Source organism: Papio anubis, chromosome 4 (assembly GCF_008728515.1).
Source record: "Papio anubis isolate 15944 chromosome 4, Panubis1.0, whole genome shotgun sequence".
NCBI lineage: Eukaryota > Metazoa > Chordata > Mammalia > Primates > Cercopithecidae > Papio > Papio anubis.
The window spans coordinates 26,360,252-26,381,216 of record NC_044979.1 but is presented as its reverse complement, the minus strand read 5'-3'; the positions used below and the strand labels follow the sequence as shown (position 1 = coordinate 26,381,216).

The 20,965-nt window shown below is 49.6% G+C and overlaps 1 protein-coding gene across 1 annotated transcript in view; it reads right to left on the bottom strand.

The window, feature by feature from the left end:
* The window catches only part of PLXNA4 (plexin A4), a 455,015-nt gene that overhangs the window by 45,723 nt on the left and 388,327 nt on the right, over positions 1–20,965 (bottom strand). The window contains exons 15-21 of the mRNA XM_021936279.2: positions 17,661–17,797; positions 15,507–15,671; positions 12,327–12,420; positions 11,627–11,866; positions 10,832–10,978; positions 9,916–10,150; positions 5,787–5,929 (exon numbers count right to left, since the gene is read on the bottom strand). Of these exons, the coding sequence (XP_021791971.1) occupies positions 5,787–5,929; positions 9,916–10,150; positions 10,832–10,978; positions 11,627–11,866; positions 12,327–12,420; positions 15,507–15,671; positions 17,661–17,797 (1,161 nt within the window). The remainder of the gene's footprint in view (positions 1–5,786; positions 5,930–9,915; positions 10,151–10,831; positions 10,979–11,626; positions 11,867–12,326; positions 12,421–15,506; positions 15,672–17,660; positions 17,798–20,965) is intronic.

The following is a 20,965-nucleotide window of genomic DNA, read 5'->3' as shown; positions in this document are numbered from 1 at the left end:
CCCAGGGCTGTCATGGTTTACACCCTGAGAATCCCCAGCCCTAAGCCTGGGACTAACCTAATGCCCACCCCTCTTCAGCCCTAGGGGTGCTGTTGACACACCAGTGGCCTCAGAGTCAGGACATCTGGGTTCCACGTGGATTCTGATACCACCTTGCTGGGTAACACTGGGTAAGTCTCTTTCCTTTTCTGGGGGCCTAAGTTTATCCACATGATCAAAAGGGAAGATTGAGCCCAACCATCTCTAAAGAACTTTCTAACTCTAGCATTTGCTGTTTTCTTAGGGACTCTTTCTAAGACCCTGCTCTATCCAGGGGAAGAGGAAGAAGACGGTCTTATTTTCCTGCCTCCATTGTCTGTTCATTGGGAGATCCCTGCAAGGGTGTGCCATTCACTCAGCAAACATGAGTCAACAACTCAGGTAAGTACAGAAGATCCACCTCTGAGATGTCCAAGGGTGTGCATTGCAATCCTGTCAGTAATAGCTCCAAACTGGAAACACTCAGATGTCCAGCAACAAGAGAACAGGTGGAAGAACTGTGGTGTATTCTACCTAATGGATACCACACAGCAACAAGAATGAATGACCTATGGCCACACACAATAACAGGATGGGTCCTGCAAATGTACTGGATGAAAAAAGCCAGATGCTAAAGAGGGCATAGTCTTCATAGAATACCATTTAAAGAAAGATTTAAAAAGCAGATAAAATTAATCAATGGCTGTAGATAAATGGCTGCTCTAGCGGGTGGCTGTAACTAAAAGGGGGCACCCTGGGACTCCTGGGGGACTGACCATGTTCTGCTTGGTGCTGGCTTGATGGGCATGTTCACTTGGGGAAAAGTCATTGAGCTGCACGCTGACAATTTGTGCATGATTTGTACGCATGCTTCTGTTAAACCAAAAAACTTACTTAAAAAGTCAGCTATAGGATCTGCCCCCAAGGGGGAGCTTCTGAGAACACTGCAGGGTGTGTCTCCTGAACTGGGGCGCTGGAGGAGGCAGCGAGTGGGAGGGATGGTGTGGGAAGGTGCCTTCGGAGCCACACCTTGAGGGCTCTGTCTCCCTGAGGGGGTGGATACTCACTGTCTCCCCGAGTGGGTGGATACTCACTGTCTCCCCGAGGGGTTGGATACTCTAGTTCTCTGAGAAAGAGTGTCATGTATACAGCAGTAACGAGCCTGGTTTCAGAGTCCATCACACTTGGGTTTAATTCTGTCACAGTCATTTCCTAGGGCCCTTAGTGACTCAGTTTCTTCACCAGCAAAATGAACATAATGATAGCTAATATTGATATAGATCTAACTCCACACTACTATTCTATGTACTTTAGAAATACTGACCCACTTAATGCACACAGCACCAAAAAGGTAGGTTTGTTATAATCCCTATGAGGGACCCTGTGAGGCTAAGGAGCTTCACAAAGCCCCAAGACAGAGAAGGGTGGAGGGAGGTCATGAATCCAGGCACTTGGCCCCTCGTTCCGCCATCTCCAGGGACCATGATGTGAATTGAAAGGAGAGAGTGTATGAAAAGCTGATGCACAGCCCAGCTCCTAAAGAGCAGGTACATTCTCCTGCTCTACTCTTGAGGTTTTAAACTGGGAAAAATGGAGATGGCCAGAGAAAGCCTTGTTTAACCAAAGTCACAGGGTGGCAGAACATTCATGATCCTCATTACCAATTCCCTGTGTTCCAGGCTCAGGGCAAGGCACTGGCAGGAGGCCAGGTTCAGTCAGACCCAGGCCCTGTCCTGAGAATTTCAACCAGGAGGCCAGCCCCAGCGAGTCCTGAGGTCCCTTCCACAGTGGGAACTCTGTGAGCCAGCCCTGCACCCTGCACAGAAGGGCTCTCATTGAAACCTCCAACTTGCCGGGTATCAGTAGCTCCTATGGATCTGGAAGCTATAGGAAACGTGTGTGTTTCCAAATCAGGTCCATTTTCATTTCTCTCACTGTGGTGCTGGTTGTTGGAGGGCCAATTCTCAGGAGACAGATGGGAACAGCCAGAGACAAGCAGGCTACAGCAGGCCACAGCCCCTGCTGGCGAACCCCTCACCTCCGGAGGTGGGACTAGCCTCTGCTTTCTTCATGCCCGCCTCCCCCAGTTCTCCCCTCCACTGGGGGCTGATGAGGGAAGCACAGCCTTACCTTGCCATCAGCCCAAGCCTCCATTGCCCCATTTATCTGTCTTCCAACTCTGTGACCATCCCCGTCACATACATGCCGCTGTCCTTCAAATTATTCAGAAGAGCAGTTCTACGACTTGTTCTAATAATAGTAGATAATGTCATTTCTTGAGCACCCACCATGTGCAATGCACAGTGCCTGGCACATTACACACATTGTTTCAATGAATTTTTCTAATGATCTTGCAAAATTGAGCGAACAATCTCTCAGAGAAGCTATTGCAGCTATTCCAAGGCAGCCTATCTCATGGCAGGCAGAGTTGGATTACGAAACCCAAACTTGTTTGGCTCCCAAGTGCCCGTTTGTCCTCCCCATCTTTCACCATGTCTAGCCCTACCCCTGGGCTTGAGAGCTGTCTGAAAGCCAACTCGGACGTCTCTCTAAAGCCTTCCCGTGCAGGGCCTCCCACCAGCTCAGACTGGCTGGCTAAGGGAGGGCAGTCACCAGAAGGTTTAGCATTATGGCATTTAGAGAGGTGGAAGAGGACACGGGTTGGCCAGATAGCACACTTGGTGTGAGGATACACTCTGGGCTTCTTGCGAGGCTGCCCTTTCTCTGTGTGCAAAATGCACATGCCTCCTGGGAAGAGGTCTGGGTTCCTGGGAAGGAAGATTTTAGCAAAGCCACCTACAGCGAAATAGCATCCTATTCAGCAGCACGGGTTTTAGAAGCAGAGAGACCACAGTGACTCGTAGGTGGAGGAAAACTCCATCACCTCTGGGCTCTATTGCCTCTCCTGTAAAATGAGAATATGAGTGTCTATGTCATAATGTTTTATGAACATTAAATAAGATAATGTATGTAAAGTGCTTGGCATGCTCCATGCACACTTAAACGGGGACAGTTTTATTACCTGCCTTTCAGACTCCCTGGACTGCCTTCCAGGGATCCCTTTCCTCCAAGAGTTTCCCAGACATCTAGTGCATCAGGACAGTGTTTTGGGGTGTGGGAGGTAGGAATTTTCTCCCCACTTTATGAAGGAAGGAGATGGAAGTGAAGTGTCTTTGTAAGGAGTATCCAAAACAGTTCCTCACTGTTGCCTGCCACCCTCCCCAGCCCAAGCAAATGCTACTCTGAAACAAGACTTTCTTTATTCACCAGATGGTTCTCTAATTTAGTTGAAGTCTGTGAGTATAAAACTGGATAGTAAATTTTAATTGTAACCCAATAGGTTAGAGTTTAGGAGCCAATGATAGGTTGAGTGGAGTGGAAGATTGCTCTGTATTTTAAAGGGTTGCTACATGACTAGTGCCTGAGAAGCACCTTTCTTGAAGGCCTGGATTTAACCCAGAGAGCCCTACGTGAGGGGGCCGGGTGACCTCCCCTCCAGGACAGCCTGAAGCAAGAGGACACCTCCTTCTTCACACTTCCAGAGGTGAGCAGGAACCCCAGTGGCTGAAAGGGTTGGGAAATACTGGTTTGGATTAATCAATGACTTGTTTCCATACTCAGAACACCAAGGGGGAGATACTACTTCAGGGGCAAGAAGGGGTTGGAAAAAAAAACAAATAAGAAAACAGTGATCCACACACAGTCCCTCAATTTCACATAGAAGGCTGGATCTCACATAGCTCCAGGCTAATGCAGGTCAGTAAAAGTTCTCGGAAAATCCAACTTAAAAGTTACATCTTTAAAGGAAACCTACTTAGATTTGGAATTCTGAACTCACGAAGAAAGGAGAATAACTTTATATACTCGTCCTCGCTGCATTCTTATTTAGATTATTCCATCCCATCCACAGAGTAGTATGGGAATGTTCAGACATAATTTCCCTTCCTACAACCCCATTTCCACCTTAACTCAGCCAAACACACAGATACTCATTTATTCAATCATTTACCACTTCCCACATGCCCACTATGTGCCAGGCACTCCACTCTGCTGGAATTTAGAACTACAAAGATAAATAAGGTACATGCACAGTCTACACATCCAATCACACATACACGTGTGCACACAATGGTCTTATCTTCTTGTCCCTCTCATGTCTCACTTTAAACAGGAATTTGCATACTCTCCAGGGCCCTAAGAGAATCCTGGTAATTTGAAGCAAACAAAGGTGAGGCTGGAGAAAAATAAAAGGAAGGGAAAAATGAGTGGGACTGGGGGAGGAGCAAAGACCAGGAGCAAGACGAAGGAAATGGATGGATAAAAGTATCAGGATACACGTTATGTTTTTATTTATGCACGGGATACATGTATACATGCATGTACACATACATACCTATAGACAGAGAGAAAAGGTACCTTGACAGTGAGGACATAGAGACCGTCACCTCCAACTTCTGAAAGTGTCTCTTGGTGTCTATCAGTTGAGGAGCCAAAGGGAGCCTCCTCCAGAAAGAAAAGCCCATGCCCTCAATATAGAAACACACACAAGCGCATGCTTCATGCAACAAGCAAGTATGGAGAAATGTGTGTGCCACAAATGCCCCTCTGGACTTCTCACATTTGCTGCAGAGGTACACAGCCTACTACATTCCCTTGGAGAGCCCACTTAGACATTCCCTCGGGTGTCGGTACCTGCAAACCCACACAGCTCCTGAGTGATGGGTCTGTTTTTATTTTATGGACAATGTAAACCTTGGAATTAATCTTAGTTTGCATTGTTGCTTTGGCTGTAGATTTTTGATCCATCCACAGCTGTAAGGCAGGTCACTGACATAGCTCCCCAGAAGTCCGGCACAGAGGCCTGTTGTTGGGAGGGAAGACACTGACATCTAAATGCCTGAGCTCAAATCTCCCTTCGGCCCCCACCAGCTCTGTGGTCCCAGGCAACCACTGAACTCTGGCCCCTTAGTTTTGTCACCTGTATAATGGCCTTACTTACTGCAGAGGCTTCTTGGGAGGTGAAATGAATGAATGCATGCAAAGTGCTTAAACTGGGCTAAGATGTTAGTAACAGTCAATTCATAGTGATTACTCCTTAGGATTATTATTCTGTCCTGGTCTTTTCTCATTTATATTTTTCACTTTTCTCTGGTATTTCTCTCTGTAAGCCATTCCAAAGCCCTTTCAGAACAAAGTATAATATGAATAGACACATAAGCCAGATACCATGCTAGACAGTAAGCAGGATAAAGTGTTCAAAAGATGAGGTCCCTGCTGGTAGAAGAGAGGGTTATGATTTCTCATTCACATTTCCACCCCGCTTCCCAACACATCGTTTACCTTTTCCAATTAAGCACTAAGTGGTAAATCCCTTATATATTGAGTACCAAGTATGTGAGTCAAATCCCCTACTTCATGGACCCTTAACCAAAGGTCCCTGAGGTTCCCCAATGTACTTGCCATGTTTCTTGTTTCTGTGCATATGTAGTTTTTTCTGGGGAGAGGGACATCAACTACTTCCATTCAATTCTGAAAGGGCTCCATGACCCTCTAAGATCCGAAGCCCTACTCACATCTCTGTTCCAAGGTTCCCTGGCTTGGCCCCACCTCTTCCAGAGGGATGGGCTGATGCTGACAAGCTGGGGGACCTTGAGCAAGTTGTGTCCTCTCCCTGGCCTTAGCTTTCTCACCTCTGAAAGAGGGGCTGGACTTGAAGATCACCAACACACTCCCCTGCTCTAACACCAGGATGGAGCACTGCTTCTCACCTCGAGGTCCCGGAGGACAGGGTGGTCTTCAATTCCTGGGAACAGCACCCGCATGGTATAGGTTCTGTAGTCCAGGAAGGGAATCCCGGCTCCATCCAGGTCACTGGTCAGCTCATGGATGTCCGTCTGGAGCTCGGCAAAGGCTGGCACGAAGAGAAGCCTGTGAGATGGCTGGATAGGGAGGCCCCAGGAGTCACCTCCATCTCAGAATGCTCAGAACCCTTACCCAAGCCCCTAGGAGACATGAGCAATGGACCACGATGGGCAGGAATAACTGGAGATGCTGTTTACTTAGCTGGGATTGGGATGAACTGCATTAGCATGGGAGAAAGATTGCATTGGGGCTAAAACCTTTCCAAAGCATGAGTGATGGGGGATGGTGGGTGAGGCTGTCCACAGATCTGTGCTACTGCTGGGCCAGGAGAGACTCCCCATCTGAAGATGAAGGGCTTTGGTTTGCAAAATATGCTGGGGAGGGGGATGTAGAGGGATGAGTAAGAGAAGGGAGAGGTACCATGAGTAACTGTCCATTCCTGATGCTGTGTTTTATAATAGATTTCCTTATAAGATGACAAGAACAACTTCTGATAAAGGAAAACAAGTTTAAAGACACAAGTCTGGACCATGCAGCTCATGAGAGCCATCAAACCTCCAAATGGGGCAGAGATGGAGGCTCAGCCACACTCAAATAGTCCTTCTGTATAAATAGGCAAGGTATTTCTCTGCCCTTCCTTCCTCAAGGTGATGCTACTTGATGGTGAATTATGACCTGCATATGGGCACTGCTGTGTGTGGTGGCAGCTTAGGTCTCCAGATGAACACAGTGGCAAGACCCCCCAGGAAAGTGAGCATGCAGTACAGCCTGAGGCTGTTACATAGCGCCAAAGCTGTCACCATACTTCGTTCTGAGAACATCCTCCCCCAGGGCCACCCTCTGCCACAGGGGTACTCAGGGGTGAGGCACCCAGCCCTTCCCTGCTCTGGCTTTCTCTTTGGTGTGTGCACACACACATATGTGTGCATGCATGCACATGGACAACCAGGACAGATTAACACATGCTGGCAAAGAACAGCCAGTGGGCATTGACTACTAAAAAATATTCCTTTCTATTTACGTAATCTCAAAAATAGGGAGAAAATATTTTGTGAACTCAGAAGGGATGAACAAGCCCAATGTGGCTCTAGAGCCTCAAAAAGCAAGCCAAGCGCTCAGTGAGCCGTGATAATTACAGAAACACAACACAGCCACTCTAGGAACTGTCTACAGGGACCCCAGTCTCGCCCTTGCCCATGAGTTGGGTAGAGCTCCACACTGCAGAGCAGACTTCAGGCCCTCAAATTTTGGCTTTCTGTGCCAGGAGAATACCAAGACTGCTTGTTTGAGAGAGCCAAGAGGATGCCACCTGGAGAGGCCTCTGCAACCTCTCCTGCTGCTCCTCTTTCCCTGCACCCCTGCACCTCTGCACTGGCCACACAGACACAGGGGTTCCTAATATGTAGCCTGACTTCGACAGTAGAGAACCCAAATGTATCCAAGTGGAGCCTGCACCAATGTGTGTGCATGTGTTTTTGGCATGTGCTGTCACCAAAACCCCTGGGGAACACTCATGTATGTCCTGAGTGAGGAACATGGGTGTGTATGCTTATAGGATAGCATGGGAACATGTGCATGAGCATAGGTGTGGGTATGTGGGCACTTATCTGAGTGTGTATGTCAGGGAGTGTGAGTGTGTGAGTGTGACAGTGTGCGAGCATGAGTGCATGAGGGTGTATATGTCAGTGAGTGTGTAGGCATGTGTGAGTGTGAATGTCAGTGAGTGTGTACGCATGTGTGAAGGTGAGTGCATGGGTGTGAATGAATGTATGTCCATGAGTGTGTATGTGTGTGAATGTGAGTACCTGCGTGTGTGTCTCAGTGTGTATGTGTGTGTGACTGCATGAGTGTGCATGCATGTCAGTGTGAGTGCATATGTGTGTGTTGGTGTGTATGCAAGTATGCATGTGAGTGCATGAGTGTGAGTGTATGTGTGTATGCATGTGTGAGTGCATGAGTCTATGTGCGCAAGCACTTGTGAATGTGAGTGCATGAGTATGTGGGCATGTCAGTGTGTGCATGCATGTGAGTTGAGTGCATGAATGTGTGTGTGAGTGTGCAAGCGTGCGTGAGTATATGTCAGTGTGTGTGTATGAATGTGAGTACATGAGCGTGTGAGCACAGGAGTATATGTCAGTGAGTGTATGTATGTGAAAGCATGAGTGTGTGAGCATGTCAGTATGTGTGGGCATGTATGTGAGTGCACAAGTGAGTGTATGTGAGTGTGCGTGCATGTGGGCATGTGAGTGTATGTGTTAGTCCATAAGTGTATGTCAGTGTGTGTGGGCATGTGTAGGAGTGTTTGCAAATACATGGGTATGTTTATATATCAGAAGCTCAGGCCCATGAAGGGCCCAGCTGGGTGTCTTCTGAGTTTGTATAGAGGACGTCCTGGCTGGCTGTGAAGTCTTCAAGGAGACCCCTTGGCTTGGACCAGTGCAGCCCTGTAACCGTTCTGCAGCCGGCTCTGGCCACCCTGCAAAGTGTTTCCGTGGCTAGTCTGACAAGTCCTTTGCTGTAAGGCCCCCTCTTCCTACGTGCACAGCATAGCTCGCCCCTAAAGTCTGAAGCCAAGGTTTCCTCCTGGGGCCTCAGCTGACAATCCTGGGCGGGAGCTCCCCTCGGCTGCCCCCTCCCAGTTGGGGTGCTCAGCCCACAGGGAGAAGGGAGGGTTGGCTTTTTATCAGTCTGCAGCTTTCCTTTAAGTCACCAAGCGCCTCCAACATTCAAAGCAGCGTGCCTGCCACACATAAAAGAGATTCTAATCACTACACCTAATTAGAGGAAAGAGTACATTGCGGAGAAAAAAATTAAGCAGCGTAAATATAATAAAAGGCAGTAATTAACGGTCCCACAAGACGGATGCTGTGTTGACAGCTGAAGGATGTAGAGAGGGGATGGAATGGATCCACTTCCCCATCAAAAAGAGCTGTGGCTGCCCTGGTGGGAATCGGTGTGGAGTGAGAGCCCCAGGTACGGGGCCGGATTTACTCCATTTATAAATCTACAGCAAAGAACCAGCTCAGATCCTCCCAGGATGAGTCACAAAATGATATCCTGGGGGTTACAAGAGTCTGACTCCTAAATTTCCTTCTTGGATTTAGTGCAGCTGATTTCACTTTATGGTGGTGTTTGTAATTTTTTTAATACAAGCTGTGAAGCACCCTTCCTTCTAAATCACAGATCAGCCCTACAGCCTTACCTTCCTGCTAGAGGAAGAAAGCTGAAGATTGCTGAAATGCGTCATGTTAAGACACCCCCAGATCTCCCCTTGAGTAGAGTGCAAAACCCACTCAGCCAGGATTCCAGGTCTGGAGGCTGCTCTAGTGAGGTGGAGAATGATCCCAATCTGACACCTTCAAGGAGAGGGCAAGGAGACCTTGGCTTCTCTGGTGTTGCCAGGATAGGGCCTGCTTGGGTATGGGTGTGGTCTGGGACGCAGGTATAGGAACTATAGAGTGAGAGGCTTTGCAGGTAGCATGCACAGCCTCCAGCATTGCCCACAGCTGCCTGGCCTGCTTGCTTGTAAATGAAACACATGTATACACACACATACACACACACACACACACACACACACACAGCCTCCAGCACTGCTCACAGCTGCCTGGCCTGCTAGCTTGTAAATGAAACACATACATATACATACACACATGCACACACACACACACACACACACACAGCCTCCAGCACTGCCCACTGCTGCCTGGCCTGCTTGCTTGTATATGAAACATATCCACACACATACACAGATGTGCACACACACACATGCACACAGACACATACACGGCCTCTAGCACTGCTCACTGCAGCCCAGTCTGCTCGCTCGTATATGAAACATACATACACACACAGAGGTGCACACACAGACACATGCACACACACATTCACACAGACACACACACCGCTAGCCTCTAGCACTGCCCACTGCTGCCCAGCCTGCTTATTTGTATATGAAACATATACATACACATACACAGATGTGCACACACACACACACACACACACGGCCTCCAGCACGGGGCCACTCAGTACCTTCCTTGCACTCCAGGGCCACACGGGACTCCAGGTTGTCCATCTGCATCTGCAGCCGCTTCAGTGTGAGGTCACTTTCGCGGGACTTGCGTTTATAGGCGATGAGCACGGCCACGATGAAGATGATGAGGAGGCCACCAGCCACCGCGATGCTGACGATGGCGGGCAGGCTGAGCGGGCTGTCCGGGGCGATGTACACCATCCCCGGGGAGTACTCCATGCCACCGACACGGGCCTGGGGGCACACCGGGCAAGAGGGAGCTGGGTGTGGGGACACAGCAGCTTTGGCAACAGTCCCAAGTCACCCAGGAACTGGCGACCAGGGCAGGATGAGGGAAAGGAGACCAATCACTGGTGTCAAAATAGACAAGAGGGCATGGGGGGCTGGGAGCAGGGACAGATGCAGCTTAACAGAGCTCACCACCAACTGGAAACACCTCACCTCCTCTTATTCAGGAGCGAGTTTTGTCATCTTCATAAGAAAACAGCACACAACTGGGACCTAAACACAGTCTGCCACCAATGACTAGATCCCCTAAGATTTATGCCCATTCTAAGGGTGCACAATGGAAGCACAGAACATGATATTAAGATATTACAGACTTCCGTGGGCCAGCAACGGCCTTCTCCTTGAAGACTTTCTTGTTTGTTGCAGATGATTTAGCAACTATTTAATGCTGTTTTGCATTTTCCTTATTGTTGCACCAGCCAGCATGGAAAGAATGACAATACAGAAGAGAGAAGCTCAAAAGGGGACATGAAGAAAGAACTTGGGGTGGGTGGTAGCTAGAGGAAAAGTTATTTGTGGGCCAGAATCCCCTCTTGGAAATCCCTGGTGGCCTGAGACAGAGCTGGGCCGCTCACACCCACATCCCTAGTGCCCACTCCATCCGGGATGGGGTTCTCCCAGTCTCACCATCACTTTGTGCCTGCCGATGAGGTTGGGGGACTCGCAGAGCAGCTGGACATCTGATACGGTCACGGTGCACGGCTTCTCCCCAACCAGCACAGTGTAGTTCAGCTTCACATTGCCCCCAGCCACAGGCGGGATCAGGTTCTTGCCCTGTACAGATGGGAAAGCCCCAGTTCCCATCCCAGAGTGAGGACCACAGCTACCAGCTGGCTCTCACGTCCTCCCACCTGGAGGTCCTATCCTGCTGGTGAGCTGGTGAAGAAGCCACCTTTGGTAATAAGTGCAAAAAATATTCGTGGCACGACTACTACCATTGCCTCTTCCTCCCAGTGGGTAATCAGTTATCAAAGTATTCCTTTCAGCTTATCCCAAATGCAGCCTCAGAATCCTTCTCAATGCAGAGTTGGAGTCAGTCACTACCGATTGATTCAAGTTGTCATGAACTTTAATTAACTTGTGACCCATGTTCCAAAGGAGGCCCTATGCTGTGGTTCGCACAAGGCTGCCTCGGAGGAAGCAGTGAGCCTGACCTACCAGTACTTGGACTTTCAGGACAATAAAAGCTTGAGAGTCAAATAGCCAAGGTGCATCTGCCTTCCCTGGATAGAACCGGCCCATAAAGAGAGTTTTCTTCCCAGTACAAACTCAGAGAGAACATTTATCACACTCTGGGCTATACTGCAACCTCTGCAAGAGATGCCGGTTGAAAAACGTGACTGGAGTCTGCGACTTGAACATCCCCTTCCATGCAGCAGCCCCTCCTTTCCCCACCCCCACCTCCTACCACCCTCACTCCACCTTTAGGATGATGGGCGTGCCAGGCTTGAGCTCCAGGATTCCTGAGGGACCAAAGGCCTCAAACACTGGGTTGGGATAGTAGGTGAAGTTGGTCTTGTTGAGGATGAGCAGAGACTGGACGTTGTCCAGGATGAAGCCAAACTCCTCGGGCCTCTCGGTCAGGTCTGACTGGTGGTCAGGACCCAAAGCGAGGGCGGGTGCCTGGCAGGTCATCTCAGTAGCGTTCAGAACCTCACAGATCTGTGGGAGGAGCCACAGGGCGGAGCCTATGCAATATCTCCACATACCCACAGCCCCATTACATGTACCAGGCCTCCCTGGATGTCATCGGATAGCATGGGGTTGACAAGAGGATTAGAGATGAGTCAGGACCACACAATTGGGCCCTCAAGGAATAGGCGCTATAGCTTGCACCCAGCTCCGGTTTTGCCTGTAGTGGGTGTGGCAATGGCTAGTGTTGGAAGAATGAAAGAGTAAAGGTATAAAACCCTGGGAACCCCAAAAGTAATTGCTCCTCCATGCCTGTACCCCAAGAAGTAAAAATGCCCTTACATCTTCTCCCCCATCCCACTATCCGAGTATTCAAGGGTGTCACAGGCTGTGGGTTATCAGTGTATGGGCAGGGAGTCGCCTCAGTACTTGGGAAGACCCACACGTTCGTGTGGGTAACCTCCATGAACCCCATCAGCCCTGCACTCACATTGATGTGCTCCTTCCCTCCATGCTTGGCACGGATCTGGGGGTTCTGTATGAGGTCCAGGTGGGTCCCCCATACGGCGATGGGTGTGTTTCCACTGAGCAGGAAGAAAGAAGGAGGCGTGTAAATCATAAGTTCAGGAAGAGCAATGGCACTCTACAATGATGACTGACTGAGCTACAACAATAAGGACAGTGACAACCAGGCAGCAGGGTAATGTTCCTGGGGACAAAGGTGACAAGCTGACTGCATAGTAATGACGACGAGCATCTCGGCAGCCAAGGGGAGGACAGTAATGACCAGATGTCTGTGGCCATCCTTTGCTGAGTCTGTTGGGAGCATGGACCCCTGTGGAGGCCCAGTCAACAGCACAGTCCCCTTAGCTCTCCAAGACCTTTTGGTTTGTGCCAGCTGCTTCTCTGCAACCCCTTGGTGTCTCTTCCTCCATCCTTCCCCTGGTCCTTGCTAATCTTGGGATTTTTTAGACATTAGCTTTGGCCTCATGAAAGCCTCGCTCCAGATTGTCCCCACCACATCCTCCAGGCGCTGAGCACAGTTTGCTCCCCCAAGGCAATCACTTTACAAGTTTCCATGTTGGAGGCTTTGATCAGGCTGAGATCTGGGAAAGGCAGAGGGTCCATGAATGCAAATGTGAATGCAAGTGAGAAACGCTCTGGGACTCGGGTCTCCTGCACCCTGGGGTGGCACAGGACCACTGACAGGGAGGACACAGGACTGCTGACAGGGAGGGCTTAGGAGCTTCATCTTGTGTCGCTTTTCAAAAGAAACCTGGACATCAGTGCCCGTCCTTAGGGCAGCTGAGAAGTGGGCATAAAGTGGTGGGCAGTACTGTAGTGGACTGTGTCCTCCGGGGGGCTACTCAAAGAAAAATGAGAAATAGCCTGATCCCCAATCAAAGGAGCATCTTCGAGAAGAATCCTGCTATCTAAAACAGGCTTTAGCAAGTTAATTAGCTATAAGTTGATGAGTAAAGAATCCTTGACACACACACCCACATTCATTTCCACCCATCTATCCATCTGCCTGTCTTCATATTGCCAGTTGCTTCCCCCTCTCTCCTTGCTCGCATGCGCACACACACACATGTGTGTGCACACACAGAGGAAGATTTCTGTGAAACTCAGAGAGGCTCCTGCACATGCGACAGTGCTATAGATGACCTTCTGGTGTCTAGCCATCTTCCCAGTCCTCTCAATCACTAATTCAACACACATTTATCAAATGCCCACCATCACTGTTCACAAGTAACCCAGGCGGCTCACAAGAGCAGAGCCTCACTCCATCCTCAGACTTGATTAACTTAAAGAAAAGCCCTGGAGCTGGCTGGCAGACCCAGAACATGTCTGTCTCCATCCTCCCTTCTAGTGGGAGCATGATGCAGGAACGGTAGCTGAGTGCCAGGAAGGGTGACACCTCTATTTCTATGAGGATGACACAAAGAAGAACTGAATTATACCAGGCTGTGAATTTCGCAGAGTTGCAAAGTTTGTTGACTAAGTCACAAAGGGCTGCATCAACTTCCTGGGGCCAAATCCTGGTATGGCTTTCTACAGACGACCTTCCCCTCTGTGCCTTCTGGTCTTCATCTGCCTTAAGGTCATGGCTAAAGCTCAGAAGGTTTGGGCCTTATAAAGTAACTGCTGAGGACGGCCAAATCTCATCTCAGCAGGCAAAGGCTGTCTTTCTTTTGGGCTTAAGGCAGGGGGTGGCAAGCTCTTTCTGTAAAGGACCAGATAGTAAATATTGTAGGCTTTACAGGCCATATGGTCCCTGTCGCAGTTACTCAACTCTGCTGTTATAGTGAGAAAGCAGCTATAGACAATACATGTACGAATGAGCATGGCTGTGTGCCAATAAAACTTTATTTACAAAAGCAGGTGGCTAGCCAGATTCAGCCCACAGACTGGAGTTTGCCGATCCCTGGATTAAAAAAAGATTGTTCCCTGGACTGGACACATCCCTGCTCTCTGCCTCAGCCCGGGGAGACCACTTCTACATGTACTTCCTGCTCACTCTCCCAGCCCCACATCCCTGAGAACTGAAGCAGACAGTGAGAGGCCTGGACCCAGCAGGGGGCAGGGGGAGGGGGCGGAGCCAGGCACTGCCCTGTGCATGTGCATCTCACTTCAGTCTCTCAGCTGCCTATGCGAGAGTGGACAGAAGAGGGACTCTGGCCCCAGGGAAGTGAGATAACTGTTAAGGTCACCGGGCTGGTAAGCAGTGGAGCTGGGCTGAGACCCTTCCCATGCTGCCCCTGTTACAGTGATTTCCCAGTGATCTCTGTGAGCCTTGCATGGGGTGCCCTCTGCAGCATCTTCTCATTCCCATGTGCTATCCAGGGCCTGGAAAGGCAGACTCATGCCATGTGCCTACCCCTTCTCCCCTGATGGGAGACATACCACTCCAGGGACCCTAGAGATCCTGGGATTTCAAAATCCCCAGATGAATCGCTGAATAGGCAGAGGCCCAGGAAGAATACCAATTTGCCCAAGGTAAATGAAGGTCCCCAAGTCCCTGCCCCAGGGCCTTTCTATACCAACGTTCCAATGCCTGGTCCCCTCCCTCTGAGACAGGTGTTCAGTGCATCTGGCTGGGCACTGGGAAAAAGCAGGGAACAAGACCTAAACTCTACCCTTGAGGAGGTTACAGCAGAGGGGAGGAGAAATGTAAGCAGGCAGCCAGGAGCAGAGAGGATGGGTATCTGGATGGGGCCTCCAGGCTCAGGACACAGCTTCCCCCATGTAAGCTGACTACAAGGAGTAGTCAGGCCTGATCTAACTCCTTCTTCCACACCCCTCAGCCTGAAGGTGGGACCAGGATTAGCACCTATGTCTACCAGAAGTGAGAAGAGTAGCCTGGCACCCCCGGCAGTCACTGCAGCATGGGGACATGGCCTCCAGCACAGTGCCTGTCCCAGAACTGGGGAAGGTGGGTTCTTGCTGTTACAGGAGCTTGGCCTCCAGGCTGGGTTTGGCACAGAGGTACTCTCAGTGGAAGGAGGGAACCACAGTAGGAAGGTCTGATTTGGGGGTACTTGGAACCAGTTCCAGTTTTCAGTTCCCCAAGTAGAACTTGGCCCCCAGAACTCTCCTTGGCTTTCGAGAGTCAGGGAAGGGAAACAGAGGTCCAGGAGCATTAAGGTCTACTTGGGCCAGCTCCTACCTGACGATGCTCCATTCTGGTTCAATCCGCACGATGGTGGGGTCTTCCACATACTGAAAGACCAGGTCCTGGTGGATCTTGGCCCTGTCCACCTGCACCGACACCTTCATCTCTAGCACCTCATCTGAGGACGTGGTGTTGCAGACAATGTAGGATGGAGATCGCCTGGAGGGCAGGAAGACACAGCATTGGGTGCCTAGTGTTGAGGAGGACAGAGGTCCTGAGTTAGGGCCCTCCCACACTGCTCCCTGCATGTCAGGGTGCTCAGAGGCCATGGCTGGGTGCTCTCAGATAGAAAGCTGGAGATCCGGTGACAAAGACTCTCTCCTTGGCCAAACTTTAGACAGGTTCCTCTGAGCCCTCTTTTCAACCGGGCCTCATCCCTGGGTCTGTCTTTGGTCTGTCTAGCCTCGTTTTTTCGCAAGAATCTGGCTAAGTCTGTTTGGGGAGAATCCTCCTGTACTTGATATCTGATCACCCTGGCCTGCCTTCAGCAAGAATCATGTTAAGTTGGTTTAGCAGGAGTCCACCTACCTTGATGTTTCCTCTTAGTGATTTTTCATTCACTGAGCCCCTTATTCTTCTCATTGGCTATAAACCCCCTGCTGTCTCTGTAGTAGTTGGAGTTGAGCCCCATCTGTTTCCCCTGTTGCAGTAGTCTTGACATCAATTGCAATCGTCCTAAGTCTTTCTTGCCATTTTAACAAGTGTCAGAATAATTGTTTCTTTAACACTACTGATGCCAGGCCTGGCCGGGTCTGACTTGGGAATTGTCACAACCCTCAGCATAGCTCTCTCAGGGAAAATCCTCTCTAGAGAATCTTAGGCCAGCTGAGGGAGCATCTCCAGCCACATTGCCTAGTGTCCTTCACTGAATGCACCTCCTGCCTTGCTCCTATCCCCTAGGCTCCAGTTCACTGTGCATTGGGACTGCACAGTGGGATCAAGGGAGGCAAGGTCACCTGGCCTTGTAGGCTCAACCTCAGCTGCTGGGTTGCTGTGCCTATCATCTCTGAGAAGGTCCAGCTGGCTCTGCAGCTCCCAGAGTGCATCTGACCCTGGGGAATGGGCTTTAGTTGTAGATTCCAAATTGCATTCTGGGGTATCCTATGGTTCTGCAGAGTGGGTGCTATGGGGTCACCAGGGCTAACTGATGGGCCATGAAGCATATGGGGCCCATCCAGGGAAGGGAGGGCAGACAGGTCTCCAGACTTTGAGAGAATTTGAGCCCAAATTCTCTCCCAAAGAGCATGTCCACTTTGTTAGGCAGGAGGAGTACTTCCAAGCCATAAGGTGATTGAAACCAGCTTTGCAAAAAGTATGGCAGTGAGGAAAGTCTGACATAGAAAAATTATCACAGTGCAAGTCTGACCTAACGGACCCTATCTTGCTTTTCACCTCTAAGCTACCCTTGTCCATTCCTGGGCACAGACCAAGCTAACTATAGGAGGAATTTAGTTTATAGTTTAACTTTGTAACAAAGATGATAATAGCCTTGTCCTTAAACAAACCCCCTCTTTGCCTGGGGATCAGAGAGCCCACCTTTGAAAAACTAATAAATTAGCCACAAGGTCAAAAATGATGACTCAGGAGGCACATAAGCAACCAGAGGCCACAAGATTCTAGATGTTCCCAATCGCCCCTATGGATAACATCACTATTGTAAAACCTCAGATCACTGTTGGAGATACTTTTCAGATCCTGAATTCTGATTGACAAGCTGGTACCACCCAGACCAGTAATGTGGCTCAACTAGTTCTGCCATCCCACCCAGGAACTGAAGACAGCAAGAAAATCCTGGTTCAACTTTATACAATTTCATCTCCAACCCAACCAATCAGCATTCCCCACTCCCTAACCCCCTGCCTGCCAAATTATCTTTTAAAAAATCCTAGTCTCCAAATTTCCAGGGAGGCTGATTTGAATCATACAACTCCTGTCTCCCATTTAGCTGGCTCTGTATCGATTAAATTCTTTCTCTATTGCAATAATGCTGTCTCAGGAAATTGGCTCTATCTGTGCAGCTGGCAAGAAGAAACTGTCAGGTGGTTACACCCTCCCAACTCTCTGCAATAAAAACGAAACTACCCTGAAGTGATCTACCTGTCTAACCTTTCCCCCTCTGGTGCTGCAGAAAGGGGCCCTCTGAGTTACCTGTGGAAGAGACAGGGCTGCTTCCCGAACATCACCACCACGTTGCTTCCGGCATTCAGGTTGGTGCCTGTGATGGTCACTTGGGTCCCCCCGGACATGGGCCCCCGGCTGGGCTTCAGATCTGAGAGAGTCAGTGTCTGTGTAGAAAGGATGTGGCCTGAGACACAACTGGGAAGGGGTGGAGGAGGCTTCTGGGCAGGCATGAGGCAGCACCCCACTCCCCCAAGCTGCTTTCTGGAATCTTTGGTAATAGCAGTCTCCCAGAGGACCAGGACAGTTTTCTTAGGCTTGTATGGATAGGTAATGCTCCAGACCCTGAGAGTTTGCATACCTACCTTAGTACTAGTAATACTAATAGTTGCCATGTACTTATTTTTTAAGTGTCAGATTATATGTCTTCATAATTATACATGTATGTGTATATAGGGATATATACACATACATATATAATTTATATCTTATAATATGTATATGTATACACATTATATGTATATCCCTATACACATACATATATAATTTAATCACCAATCAATTCTATAAAGTAGGCATTATTATTTTACAGAAGAGATTTAGAGATGTTAACTCAGTTTTCTAAGGTCACAGAGCTAAAAAATGGCATAACTGAGATCTGACCCCAGAGCTCCAGTTCTCAACCCATTTCCAAACTACAGCTCTGTTCTTGGGTGGTAAACTGTCTCTCCCACAGGTCTCTACAAAGAGCTGCCCAAAGCACCCAGTGGCAGAGCAACGGGAAGTGAGAGCCCCAGGGAAACTCAGAGAGAGAAGCAGAAAAGAGTCAGTTGCTTTCAAGGGCTGCCCCCAGCCCTCTGCCAGAATGGGACCAGTGAGGAGTCCGGGTTGGGGGCAGGGCAGAAAAAAGCTCTTGACAGCTGGGGATTTGGAGTTGCAGTTTGTTCTTTCATTAGCATTTTAATGGAAAAACTTTCCTCAGTCCCAGGTGAGAAGTCTGTATCTGCATTTAAATGAAGATTTCTCTCCCTTCCCCAGCTACCTCCTCCTTAAAGAATTCAGCACCAAAAGTCAACCCTCTCAGTTCCTCAGAGCAGGCTGACAACCTCCCCTTGGAGATGCTTTGATAGGGAAGCTCTGGAGCTTCCCTATCACCTGGCACACGCGCCTCCAGGTCCAGGATCAGGGCACGCAGGTGGGGAGACACACAGACCACAGTTCCTGATCTGCCTCACCAGGTCCCAGCACCCTGTCTCTGGATCCCAGGTCTAGCATCCCTGTAACATGGGCCAAGCCAAGGAATAGCTTATCATTTTGGCTCAACTGGAGACCAGGAAGAGGGTGGGGTGAGGCTGCAGAAAGAGCCCTCCTTTCTCAGCTCTGCCTGGATCTCGCTGTATGACTCTGGACAAGACATTTCACCTCTCTCGTCAACAAAATCAGGGGGCTGAGCCAAAAAGTGGTGATCTCCAAGGCTCCTGGCAGTTTTCTTGTTCTGTAACTTGCAGTACCTCTTCAAATGGTACTTGTGCCCCACCTTAAAGGAACCCCACCAACCTTCCCAGAGAGGAAAGGAGAGAGAGAAAGAGAGTGTACACACAGGCTTCAATGCAGAGATGGTCCTAGAGAGACAGAGTTGAACTCAGGGAAGTTAAAATAGATGGGGATTGGTGCTCCCTGGCAGCCTGTGGGTGAGGGTTCTTAGAAGGTGAAGTGGTGTTCTGCAGGTGTTTAACAGGACACTATCAAGGGGCTCACTGGTGGGGACAGGATGTTATGGATACATGTTTTAGAGTTGTGAGAAGCTATTAATTATTCAAGCCATGCTTCATAAATATTTCACGGTGAGTTTGCGCGGGAAATCAAATTCTGCATGATTTGCCACCTCCTTCACTTGGAATGGAGGTGGAGGGAAGGGGGAAAGCATTCCCTGCATGGAGACCTTTAGGAATAGCTAGTGACAGCCCAGAGTGCTAATCTGGGGCCCCTTGGCCTTGGCATTTGGTTTTTGGTGAATAAACCCACACATTGGAGTCTGGCCTGATTGTTGGAGAGGACAAGTCTTCCCTCTAGCCTTGGTACTAAAAAGGGTCTCTCCAACATGCCCCAAGTCCTGGGAAAAGAGCTTCCTGGCTGTCTCAGAACTCCAGGGGAGCTAGAGGCTTCTGTGTAGGGCCCAAAGAGTGCACCTGTAAGCTTCCTGGTAGACGAGAAGGTCATGAGGGCTCGGAGACTCTGGAAAGTGTGATAGACAGGGTTCTGTCCCTTCTCAACCCCTGCGGAGACTCATGGGGACCTCTGTCCCTCACTCCCACCTGGAATCCCTAGAAACTCTGTGCGAGGAATGGGGGTGGGCCTCAGTGACACAACCCTTAAATGCAAGGGGCCAGAAAAAGAGACTAAGGTCCCTGGCACTATTTCTCCTCCCTAAAAGTCTTCCCAAGTGAACATGTGGCACCAGAGCCATTCCTCAAAGATGTCCCTTAAGTAGAAAAGTGACACAAATCTTTGAGCTGCAGGGACCCACCAGACAAATGCATATTTGCCTGTGGCAACCTCTGTCATCTGTCCTGACCTGCCTCTGCTTCAGCCTCTCCTCCTCACCACCCACCCTCTTCCCTCTCCCTCCTGTTCCCATCTTTTGGTGTACTACTTTGTCAGTCCTTATGCTGGGAACAGCCTCCCACCACTTCAGATCCACATGGAAAATTATATTCTATTCGTATTATACAAATCCCATCTTTCCCTCCAGCTTCTTCTAGGAAACCTCCCTTAATGCCCTAAATTCAATCACACCCCTCTACAGGGTAGGAACAATCACACAGGCAAGACTGGACCCTTCCTGAGGGCAGATGGGACTTTCCAATGTGTAGCACACAGGCTTATTGTAAGAATAAAAGCAGAGAGCTGAGTGCATTGGCACACAGGAGCCACACAGGAAACGCCCTTTCTCCTAGGTCAGGGGGCCTCAGCCCAGCTTGCATCTCAGAATTACCCAGGATCCATAGCATTGGGTTTAATTAGTCCTGGTGGGAGGCAGGGAGAGGTCCAGGGCATTTTGTTTAATGCCCGTCCCGCCCCAGGAGACTCTCCTGTGTTGGGAGGTTTAGCGCTGCCTATGCACTGTGGGGCTCCCAAAGAAAGGAGGGTCCTGGGCTGATCTTTGATGGAGCCTCAGCGGTGGGGGCCTGGCTGGAAATGCAGAGCAGAGGCAGAGAGTCTTAAAAGAAGCATCAGCTTAATGAGGTGGAGGTGACTCTCGCCCTGTCGACTGTGTCCTCCAGGGTCCCTGCCAAGGAACCCTGCTCTGGGCAGGTGGCTGGGCAAGGCAAGTG